The sequence below is a fragment of the Mytilus californianus genome, unplaced genomic scaffold (assembly GCF_021869535.1).
Source record: "Mytilus californianus isolate M0D057914Y unplaced genomic scaffold, xbMytCali1.0.p SCAF_11, whole genome shotgun sequence".
NCBI classification, from domain to species: domain Eukaryota; kingdom Metazoa; phylum Mollusca; class Bivalvia; order Mytilida; family Mytilidae; genus Mytilus; species Mytilus californianus.
This window is the reverse complement of record NW_026262593.1, coordinates 30,949,062-30,961,866: the sequence shown is the minus strand read 5'-3', so window position 1 is coordinate 30,961,866 and position 12,805 is coordinate 30,949,062. Positions and strand designations below refer to the sequence as shown.

At 33.9% G+C, this 12,805-nt stretch overlaps 1 protein-coding gene across 1 annotated transcript; it reads left to right on the top strand.

The window, feature by feature from the left end:
- Positions 1 to 478: 478 nt before the first annotated feature.
- Positions 479 to 5,598, top strand: LOC127719887 (uncharacterized). Its single transcript, XM_052226242.1, has 2 exons — positions 479 to 608; positions 3,549 to 5,598. Exon 2 carries the CDS (start codon positions 3,550 to 3,552, stop codon positions 5,203 to 5,205), a length of 1,656 nt encoding a protein of 551 aa, XP_052082202.1. The 5' UTR covers positions 479 to 608; position 3,549; the 3' UTR covers positions 5,206 to 5,598.
- Positions 5,599 to 12,805: the final 7,207 nt, after the last annotated feature.

Here is a 12,805-nt window from a genome sequence, read left to right as displayed (position 1 = left end):
GTGTTTTTGTCTGTTTTTCAATTACCATAAGCAATAGGTCAACTATATTTGGTGTATGGAATAAATGTAAGGTGTACATGTCTGTCTGACTGGTATCTGACCTTGACCGCATTGTCATGGATCTTTGAAATGTTTACTAGTAGTAAAACTTCAAATCTTTAACACATTCAACATAAAGTCAATGTGCAAATTGAATTTAAAACAAATTTATTTGACATGCAGCTAGTACAAAAACGGTTTGAACGTATCTCGAATAATTCAAGCCCTTATTCTCCCGCCTTTCGTGGTTAATGTAGTGATCGATAATTAGCGTACATAACGATTGCATTATTCGAGTTAGGTTGATAATCGTTGATCTACAGTTAGCGGTTGATTAGTGTTACTTCGTACTATTCGTAAACAAAGCTTCAAAATGGTATTCGTTACGCTAGTTGTTACTTTAAACGTGTGCAACAATGGGTTTTCTTTTTAACATGCGTCGAGGTGAAACAAACATTCTGTCCTATTACATACTCTATTGATATTGTATATGTTTCTAAATAATGGAGTCTAATTTTCCATATACTAATTGATTAAATACTGTACAAGGAATAAGGCTTCGATCAAAGGTATGACTGGATGATAGTTATTAATTACTTTAATATTCACAGTTCAATTAAAAAAGTATAAAAGGTAGCATATTCACACACTTTAAACAATTTAGTATTAAATTTAAAAAAAAACCAGTTATTCTTATGGAAATTTCTAAATTTGGAGAAATTTACTTCGTGGATATCTGCTACTAACATACCAGATTGTCACCAACTTGATTCAACAAAAATTAACGAAATAGTTTCCGTACCAAACATTTTCAATTCATAGTTGCAAAATATATTGAGCTATACTTTTAAGTGGACTTCAATGAAAACAGTATTATATGGTTTGATTGGTGAATTTTTAAGAATTTCAAATAAACAGAAACTCCAGAAAACACTAGGTGTACGTGTCACTATACTGACATACAGTTCATTTTTGTAATTAATAATATATCAATAAGAAGATGTGGTATGATTGACAAAGGGATAGTTCTCCACCAGAGACCGAATGACATAGAAGTTAACAACTGTATATGTCACCGAACGGCCTTCAACAATGAGTAAAATCCCATACCGTATTGTAAGCTATCATAAAAGAAAAGATATACACTAATAAACACCAACCGCTGCATAACATTCTTCTGACTTGGGATAGGCATATACAGAATGTGGCGGAATTATACATGTTAGCGGATGTATAACACTCCCCAAACCTGGGACAGTGATGTAACAACATAACACAAGAACAAATTTAACAAAACGAAAACCGAAAGACAAAAACGAGATACAGCAACAAACGACAAACACTAGATTACAGGCTCTTTACTTGGCACAGACAAATATAGAATGTAGAGGAGTTAATATAAAAAGGAAGATGTGGTATGATTGCCAATGAGACAAGTCTCCACAAGAGCCCAAATGACACAGAAATTTACAGCTATAGGTCACCATACGACCTTCAACAATGAGCAAAGCCCATACCGCATAGTCAGCTATGAAAGGCCCCGAAATCACAAATATAAAACAATTCAAACGAGAAAACTAACGGCCTAATTAATGTACCAAAAAAATGAAGGAAAAACAAATATGTAACACAGCAACAAACGACAACCACTGAATTACAGGCTCCTGACTTTGAACAGGCACATACATACAGGATGTGGCGGGGTTAAACATGTTAGCGGGATCCCAACCCTCCCCTAACCTGGGACAGTGATGTAACAGTACAACATAAGAACGAACTATAAAAATCAGTTGAAAAAGGCTAAACTCATCAGATGGATACAAATAGAAATACATATAACAAAAACACAGAGTGGACGTGACCGGGCACTTGTACATCCCAACAACAAAAAGACACCAAGTACAGATCTTAGAGTACTCGCAGTTACTGACAGCTAGTTTAAAGCCAATAACAACTAATAACAAAAAATCATGCATCTAAAACTGAATTATCAATCAGTACACATCCAACATCCAATGGATATAGTGTAAAGACGTCATAAGCAGTCAGAAAAAAACATGACCTTGTGCAATGCCAAGATACAGGAGTCAACAGATTGTAGATCCATGAAATTGCATATTTATATAACAATAATATTTAGTTTGCTTTTAATTTACTGAAAACAAAATCAATATCAATACAAATAAAAACAATATTCAAAGATCTAATGACAGTGTTGAATTGGTAACCTTTTAGAAAAAGCTTATTTAAACGATCGATAAGTCTACCAGGATCGTTTCTAAATTCCAGGGCACGGTAAACAACATCTCCGTAAATATGAGGATGTGCTATCTCGTTTGAAATAAGTTTTCTACAGGTACAACCGAACTTCAAAACTAAATCTTTATATCTATGGAAGAATTTAGTAAAAGTTTTAAGTAATTTGTGGTAACGAAATCCATGACTTAATAATTTACCAGCAATACATAGATTAAGTTCGTTAAATTTTAAAACGTCACAACAGACACGGGCATAGCGAACGAGTTGTGAAATATAAACATCGTAAGATGGTGCCAAAGGAACATCACCATCCAAAAAAAATCGTCCCTTTTTGTCGTAAATGTTAGTGTGGAGTTTCCCGTGTAAAACTGAAATATCTAAATCTAGGAATGGACAGTTATTAACGTTTACATTTGATTTATTTAAAGTTAATTCCTTTGGGTAAATTTCGGCAGTATATTTAGAAAATTCTTGATTATTTAACGAAAAAATGTCACCAAGATAACGGTAAGTGTCGTTGAATTTATCAATTAAATGTATTTTAGACTGGTCTTTACTGAGTTTGGTCGTAAACTGTGATTCATAACAGTACAAAAACAAGTCTGCTATTAAAGGGGCGCAATTATGCCCGTAGGAATACCTACAATCTGTCGATAAACTTTGTTGCCGAAACGTACATAAATATTATCAAGGAGAAAATTAACAGCTTCAATCATCTCATCACACCTCCAGTAAGTATATCTAACATTAAACATGTTTGCGGGCGCCCAATTCCCATTCCAACTTGGGATATTGGATTAACAGCAAAACATTAGAACAAACTATAAAATCAGATCGATGCAAAGCAACCCAATGTACAGACCCGAGAGTACTATCAGATACTGAAAGCTAGTTCAAAGCCAATAACAACTAATAAAAAAATTATACGTTAATTTTCGAAGAAATAGAATACGGTTTTTGATGAAGAATTATTCTTAACAATAAGTTTTTACTTCACCAGACATAGATAATCTTAGCCATATTTGGCACAACTTTTCTGAAATTTTGGTTTGCAATGGTCTTCAACTTCGTATTTGATTTGGCCTTACAACTGTTATGATTCGAGCGCCAGTGACGAGTCTAATGTAGTCTATAGCGTACCAAATTATAAGCTTGACTTTGAGCTTGTTTTTTTCTTTATCCGCAACTAGTGGTACTCATCTGTTATTGTCGTTTAAAGATTCGGAATAACCATTTCTGTTTTGTTGCAGGATGCCTTCAAAGAAATCAGACAAAGCTTCATTTTGTCATCGGTGTGAGGATGCAAAGGTTGTACAGAATGCAAAATATAAATGTTTACAGTGTAAGGAGAAACTGTGTTCCGGTTGTGCGCAAAATCACATGATTCTCAGGCTATGCACAGATTTTCGAATAGTTGACATGCGCAATGGCCTAACAGTTGACTCAGTCTTTAGTATAGAGCCAGACAATAATCAAACAACAGAGATGGAAAGATCAAAAGACGTTAATAAACAGAAGACAATAGAAACTCCACATCGAGTTGTACGAACATTTGGAAAACCAATTTTACAACTTACGATGAGGAAATCGAATAAGATAGTAATACCAATTACACCAGAATCGCGATGTTCTTCTAAATATTCTTTTCCAGCTTTAAAAGAAGACAGCAATACATGGAGAAAGGCTGAAATCCTTGCAAACATAGAGTCTTCTGCCAAAGGTGACTTCAATGAAAATGGCGACTTTTTTCCAGTTACTTCTCATGATGAAAAGAAAGACAGAACTTCAATACTAAAGCGAACCAGTTCATTTAAATCTGACACTCCAAATAGCTTATGGTATATTGAAACACAAAGGGCTTATTCGTCGGCACCGCAAAAGAAAGAAGTTCGCTTCAATACCTCTATGAACACAATGAATACCATTTCAGAGGAACCTAAAGGAATATTACGTGAATATAGCAATAACTTTTATCTTGCTATGGGGAAACAGAGATCTAAGAAAATGAATGAACCGTCAAAGTCTTCTTATTTACCAGTAAAGAAATTGAAAAAGAATACCCCCGCGGGTTTATCAATGGTGAGTCAGAGCTCAATTGTGATTGAACAGCACGAAATAGCTGGAAAGATATCGGGCGTTTTATTTTTAAATGAAAATTACCTGGTGGTAATAGACAGACTGAATCATAAAATGAAAGTGTTCAACGCTCGCGATAGGTACCGAATGGTAGTGGATAAGAAAATTCCGAAAGGTTCATGGGGTGTGGCATCACCCGAAGATAATATCATAGCCATGACATGCAGATGCAAAATAATTTTCTATGGTTTGTTTGAAGTACAAACCCCAAGATATGAAAAACCACAAGACCCGTATGTTCAGGCTCTTGAGGTAGAGTACCGACTTCGTGCTACTTGTTATGGTATATCATTTTGTGAATCACGTGATTTGTTCTTTGTCGCCTGCAATGTGTTCTTTTCTGATCCATGCATATTTATTGTGGACACAAAAGGATATACCCAACAAATAATTCGAACAATTGACGATGGTATATCTCCGTCCATACCGTTTACTGAAACATTAGCGGTAGACTCCGAAAGAGGAGTGTTGTACATAGGTGATCGAATGGGCAAAAGGCTTGTTTGTGCAACGTATGAAGGGCATCATGTATGGAACGTTCAATTAGCAGGAAAACCGGTATCAATAGCGTGTGAAAATGAGCATATTCACGTGTGCGTTGACGGAAGAGTTATAAGCACGATCCACAAAGATGGACGATTACTCAAGAATAGTATTCTCCTTGACTTAGATGGTAGACGTATATGTTATCACGAACAATCGAATCAGCTGGTTGTCTTAACTAAAGCATTCTGGGGAGTTAGTCATTTTATACAGGTTTATCAACTTTAATTATTTTTTTCTACGTGCAAGTTGAAGTTGCTTAGCCTTTTCAAATAAAAAATAGTATTCTGATACTTTGTTTAAAAATGTTATTTTCGTTGAAGACTTCGAAATATGAGATACAAATACAGCTGACTGCTTGTACTGCTTAGAAGCTACTGGCTGCAAGGTCAGTGAGAAAATTGCTATATATATTTGTAAAGATGGAGATAGAAAATACTTGGGTCATTTTGCTCTTCAACTGTTTTGGTTTTTATACATGTATATTCTTGACTTTCCATGAAATATTCGACTTTGAGCGTTCCTGGTGAAGGTAAATTCAGAAAAGAGCTTCGGACGCATGAAATTTATAGAGTGTTTTTAAATTTTTTAGCAGATATCAATAAACAGGTTCTGTATATCTGCACGGTTTGAGCTTTTATTCGGGCTATAAAACATTATCTCCCTTTGAAATCTGTTGCGACATTTCAGTTTCTCACTTATTATTTGAAAGTTCAATCTAATACTTTGCAGAAATAATAAAGAAGCACAACTGGTTACAATTTTGAAATACATATTTGCATCTACCGTGATAACATCCTCTCTTTTTCAATAATGACAAATGTTTACATTTTGTACACATAACTATTGAGCTATGTTTCTCTATAATGCCTGTAAAGTTTTAGAATGTACGTTAAAGTATTCATATCGAAACTGAAATTTCTTTTGAAATGTGTCAAAGGGAGATAATTTTGTATAGTCCCATTGAACTATATAAGCAAAAACTGCATACTGTAGATAGGCCAACACTGACGAACAGAAGCTAAAACGTTAAGATAGTTGAACGTTATTGAGTTTCTGCCATAGAACATTGTTAACAGAAAAAACGCTTCTTTTCTTCTATTGAAAAATCTCAACTACACTTGTCAACTGCACTTGTTAGTTAAAACGGGAAAACACAGAGCCGCAAATATTACTATTATATATATCAACCGATTATAAAGAATGCGAACATCTGAAGATCGCTTTGCTTCTCTTTTGGTCTAATAACTATATGTATCAATTAAATTGAACAAAGAAAATGATAATAAAGTATAACCAAATACGAAAAAAAATCAATTTAAAATAGTGCATGCCGCCAAGATGTGACCACTTTACAACAGAGTAGCTTTAAAATGACTTGCTTACCAATTTGATGAGTCTCACGTTGCAGGAATCACTAGATTGTGATTCTTTTTTAGCATCGCTTTTCCGTCTTCGTCCTTCTTTGCAAGTTGAGAGCATATAGACAAAAAAGATAATTGATATATTCTTATACAAATAACTATAAGGCATTAATTATTTTAGAACTAAATGGTGAAGTGACCTTTAAAATTGTTTGATAGTCCAACGGTACTAGCAACAGAGCTTTTGTTAGCATGTGGTACAACTTGTAAGTTTTATCTTCCTTGAGAGTTTTTAGAATAATAATTAGTTTCCGTTCATCACGATTGTTAAGTTTCCGTGCGTCTACTAATTTTAAGAAGATCAGTCCATATTCACAAGATATTTGTTTTGCATTCATGTTAGAATTTGACCAATACATAGTTTGAAGAGTTTTTACCCTGAAAATATCATATATCTTCTCATAAGTATGGCATGGTATTGGTTGCAAAAATTTGATATTTTTCATTTAAATGCAATATTTCTTATTTAATTGGTATATTTCTTCATTTAAATGCAATATTTTTTTATTTGAATGGTATATTTTTTCATTTAAATGCAATATTTTTTATTCAGATGGTATAATTTTTCATTCAAATGGTATAATTTTCGTTCAAATGCAATATTTTTTATTCAATTGGTATAAAATGTCATTTGAATGCAATAATTTTTATTCAATTGGTCAAGGATTTGTATAGTCTCACTATACAAATCCTTGAATTGGTATTGTAGTTTTTTTATTTATATGCAATAATTGCATTATGGGAAATTCTTTGACGTCATAAGGTCAAATTTGCAACAACGTTTGTGATTGGTCAGTAATTGTTTGGATTTCTCCCCTTTCTATCTAAACTTGAGTGACCAAGAATTAAAAAACGCGTCAGAATATCGCCCCTCTAACTAAATTTGGCGTTCGTAATAATTATTTTGACACACAACTTGTTCATGGATAGAACCAGATGCCTGCGTGCATGGCAAAAACACCTCCAATGAAAACCTTTTCTGAAGAAACTCTCCTACAGTCTACACATTGAAATAAAAAAAAATCCATAGCTAGCCAACCCCCCTCCCCCTTCTAAGTCCAGATACATGTAATCATGACGTTCTTTAGTGCTATATCATTTTTACTTTTCTTGATCCTCAGAGACGTTGCAGGAAGGCACACATGAAAAAAGAATAAAAAGCATCCAGGACGTTACAATTATTTGGACTAAGCCCCCTCTTTTTTTACTACATGTAGAAAAAAAATCACCTAATTACGACAGCAGAACCAGAAACCCACAAGTAGAGACATAAGCTGTTATACTCCGGAACTAATTCTTTAATAAAGACAATTCAGGATAAATTCGAACCAGTTACTAACCCATATTACAACAATAGTCCTATGACATAGGACTTCACTATATGAGGCGTGAACGTCATATTTAATACTATCTATAATATGTGCTCTCATGTCTTATGCTGCAAATCATTTTACATTTAGGATTCGTTGCTGAGCTTTTTTTTACTGTTCTCGTCTCCGAATCCCTTAAATAGATTTTTTTTCAAGCCCCACAGTAGTTCAATAATTATTATATGTCTTTGCATAAAATAAGTATGCAGGGCATATTTCAAAACATATTTTATCTTCAGGACTTTTAAATGATTTACTTTTCAATACTGCATTGGGAAGGGGGGTATACAAGTTTATTTTGTGACACATTATATAATATAATTAGGTATCCAACAAATTATATGATTGTACGTTTAGCTATTATCTAGACCCGTACAAAATGTATATAATTAGACACATTTAACAGGGGCGGATCCAAAACCACGGTGTCTAGATGAGGGGGGGAGTAGGTTCAAATTTAGATATTTGTATAGAGATGTATATATGCGAGTAGTGACAGTAATGGTTATGGTGTGTGTGTGTGAGGGTAGGGGTTTCAGATCAAAGATCGTTTCTATAGTTCTATATCTTTTAGTTTTTACCATTTCACTCTATTCTTTATCCTTTGATCTCTATTATATTTGTCCTAAACATGCGTGACATATTTGCCACTGGACATAAGGCAACCAAAAGTCAATCAACGTATTCTGTATATTTCATCATTTCTTTATTATGTTATCTATAGGTTTGGTCCCGCCCCTTATCTATTTTTCTGCACATTAGGGACGACATCAAAAGTTCAATGTAGGATAAAAAAAACTTAATTCATATAGTTTTTTTCACTGACCCCCTACCCCCCCCCCCCCTCTTAATTTGGGAAAAATTGATTGACCAATAAGGATATATATAAAATCGATGTTAATTAAACAAAACTTGCAGCAATTTTGACCCCCCCCCCCCCCCCCCCAAAAAAAAAAAAAAAAACTATTTGAATTAAGTTTTTTATCCTTCATTGATTTTCTGATGTCGTCCCTTATCCTCTCTATGTAAACCCAATTCATGTCCTGATAGATGGTGACTCATGCATAGCATCATATGTGGTTATAAAAACAAGAAACATATTCATATTATAATAATTAATGTATGCTAGGACTTATAGATAGATGTCATTAGTGCCAGGTCATGTAATAAAGTAGGTCTTATAAAAATACAATAGCTTTTTAATTTTGATGATTATATATTTAATAATGCCATTTTTTTGGAAAAAAGGGTAGGGGCAAGGCGTTTTTAAAACATATCAATGGGGCGCGTTTTTTTTTTTTTTTTGTTCTTCGGAAGTGAGCCAGAAGAAGTCCATTTCTGTTTTTTTTTTTTTTTTGCATTGGGAAGATCTTCTGGCTCTCTTCCACCTCTTCTTTTTTGATAGGTTGACGGCAGAGGCACATAACAAACATGGCGTCGTTTAGTCTAAATGAAATTAATAAATTTATGATTGCAGATATATTAGAATGTGAGCTGTTTTATAAATGTTTTTATGGTATGACAGCCTTAGTAGGACATCCCTGTAGGACGATAAGCTGGATAAATATAAGAACTACACGGACAATAACAGTTAAGGGACGATTATTTGATATTCTAGGGAAGGGATTTTGATTGATTGGTCTATTCCGTGGTGGTCAGTTTAAATTTATAGATAAAGGATGGGGAAGGGAAGAGAGGGCATTATTATTCATTTCAATCTGTCGCTAATCATGCCTATTTTTCAGCTCTTACCAGGCAACCATATTCATATATGAAATCCTTCTGTCCCCCACCCCAACAAATAAATAAATATCAAATGGTTTTCCTCTTATTTAACACAAGTTTAAATTGATTGATTGTTTGTTGCTAATTTTAACGCCTAGTGAAAATTATTTCATGCTTGTTCCGGAAAACACGAGTTTAGAAGTCACGTATATAATATAAAAATGAAGAGATGGAATATGATTGCTAATAAGGCAACTATCCACCGGAGTTCAAATATGAAGTGGATGTAAGCAATTATAGATAAGATAAGATAAGATAAGAAAAAATTATTTTAAGTCGGGTTACATGAAATACTACAAACATAAACTCTGTAGAGCTTGTTGCCGTCATGTAGACAAATGCTTTTTGTAGACAATCGTAAGGCCTTCAACAATGACAAAAACCTGATACTGTAAAGTCGTCTATTAAAGGCCCGACATGAAAAGTGTGAACAATTCAAACGAAAAAACTAACAGCCTAATTATACATAACAAAACAGTTTACAAAATAAATATCAAATATGAGTCGAGACAGGAACCAACGACAACCACTAAACTACAGGCTCCATCCCTTGGACAGGCAAATAAAGAATATGGCAGGGTGGATATAAAAACGAAGATGTGGTATGATTGCAAATGAGACAACTCTCCACAAGAGATCAAATGACACAGAAATCAACAGCTATAAGTCACCGTACGGCCTTCGACAATAAGCAAAGCCTACACCGCATAGTCAGCTATAAAAGGCCCCGAAATTAAAAAATGTAAAACAATTCAATCGAGAAAACTAACGACCGAATTAATGTACAAAAAAATGAACGAAACACAAATATGTATAACAAAGCAACAAACGGCAACCACTGAATTACAGGCTCCTGACTTGGGACAAGCACATACATACAGAATGTGGCGGGGTTAAACATGTTAGCGGGATCCCAATCCTCCCCCTAATCTGGGACAGCGGTGTAACAGTACAACAACATGTTTGTGAGCAACCCATCCCGAAGCTGGGACAGTGGTGTAACAGTACAATAAAATAACAACCTGCACAAATCAGCAAATTAACTCAAAAGATCGGTACGAGACACACAAAAAACTAAATAAATAAATCCATTCAAATAAAAAAAATATTGCATTTTCAATGAAGAAATATACCAATTAAATAAGAAATATTGCATTTAAATGAAAAATATCAAATTTTTGCAACCAATACCATGCCATACATAAGTTTAAATTTTTTTTGATAATTTTTGCAACTTTATTTGTGGACAATTTCCAATTGTTGTTCTAAAATTTATTTTTATTTATTTATGTATCGATAGATTATATTGTAATTAAATAATTATTCAAGCATTTTACAATTTATGGAAGCAGAACCCAACATCCAAGCTAAATGCAGTTTATTTAATAAACAAAAAACCAACACAGCAAATCAATACCTATCAGGCCGTTGCGTTTCACGTTTTACATTTTGTCATGTCGGTGCATTTTTATAGCTTACTATAAGGTATGGTGTTTGTTCATTGTCGAAGGCCGCACGGCGACCTTTTTAAAAATCAGAAGATGTGGTATGATTGCCAATGAGCCACCAGAGACCAAATGACATAGAAGTTAACAACTATAGGTCACCGTACGCCCTTCAACAATGCGCAAAACCTATACCGCATAGTCAGCTATAAAAGTCCCGAAATGACAATAGTAAAACAATTCAAACGAGAAAACTATAGCCCTGAATTGTGTACAAAACAATGAACGAAAAACGAATATGATATACAACAACAAACGACAACCACTGAACTACAGGCTCCTGACTTGGGACAGGCACATACATAATGTGGCGGGGTTAAACATGTCTGCGGGCGTCCAATCTTTCCATAAACTGGGACAGTGGTGTAACAGCACAAAATATGAACAAACTATAAAAATCAGTTGAAAAGGGCTTAACTCATCAGATCGATACAAAGCATAAAAACAAGTAACAAAAGCACAGACAGGACGTGGCAGGGTATATATATACATCCCTACAACAAAATAGACACTAAGTACAGGTCTGAGAGTACTCGCAGTTACTGACAGCTAGTTCAAAGCCAATAACAACTAATAAAAAAATTATGCAATCATGTATCTAAGACTAAAGTATCAATCAGTACACATCCAATAGATTTAGTGCAAAGACGTCATTAACAGTCAAAGAAAAACTTGACCTCGTGCAATGCCAAATACAGGTATCGATAGATTATAGAACCGTGAATGTGCATATGTATATGTATATAACAATAGTATTAGTATAGTTCCTTTCACATTTATAGGTGTATATGGCAATCATATCATGATTATAATATCTTTTTTTTTATATTGAAGATTATTTTATGTTATATCGTTCCGAAAAGAGCGAGAAATAATCTGCTGTAGATACTAGTAGTAAACCAAACAATGATATATTTAATCAAAAACAAAGAAAGGGGCGTTGACACCAGTGTAACTTGGTTTCAAAATTACTGACATATAGTTCTGTCAGTCGTCAGACCAATGAAAAGTTGATTCGTGATTGATGAATGATGCCATTCGAACGCATAAGACTTCAAATTTTGATGAGATACTAATCGTACAGAACAGTTAGTATTTGATATAGATAACATGTTCCGCGAAGTTCCGTCAATAAGAATTTTAGAAATCTGTAAACACTCGCGTTGTAAACTGGCACGAAAAGTGCAAAGCTGTAGCTTAGCTACAAGTGGTGACTATGTAGTAGCTTCAATGACAAAACACATGAAACATAATCTGACAGAAAACATTTATTAAGATTCAGATTTAACTGCAGGTCTTTCATAGTTTCAGTTTAATATTTAGATTTATATTGCATAAAAAAAACACCAGTTTGTTGGTGGAGATTGTATGTGTGGTTGTTTTGCTCTCACATTGACGTATACCCACATCTCTTGAAGATATGCAACAACGAAATAAAACTTCGAAATGTTGTATATTTCTATTCGTACAGGAGAGAATAGAACTAGACAGAAAAAAAAAATTCTCACGACACTGAGGAAGAAACAAGAAATTTTATTTTATTATGATTTTGGCAATGAATTATGGGAAAATAGAGAACTTAGGTTAGATGGTTAATCTCCATACACTCTTTACTGTCTGATCCAGGACAAACCATCTCTATCGCCTATACCATCGTCGCCTCCACAATTCCACAAATATGTTGGACACAAGATAGTTTAAAGAATAAGATAGAACCACATAAGTTACATTTTAAATTACATTA

Excerpts from the sequence above, each read along its gene's own strand:
- LOC127719887 (XM_052226242.1), top strand. The coding sequence starts at position 3,550 with ATGCCTTCAAAGAAATCAGACAAAGCTTCATTTTGTCATCGGTGTGAG.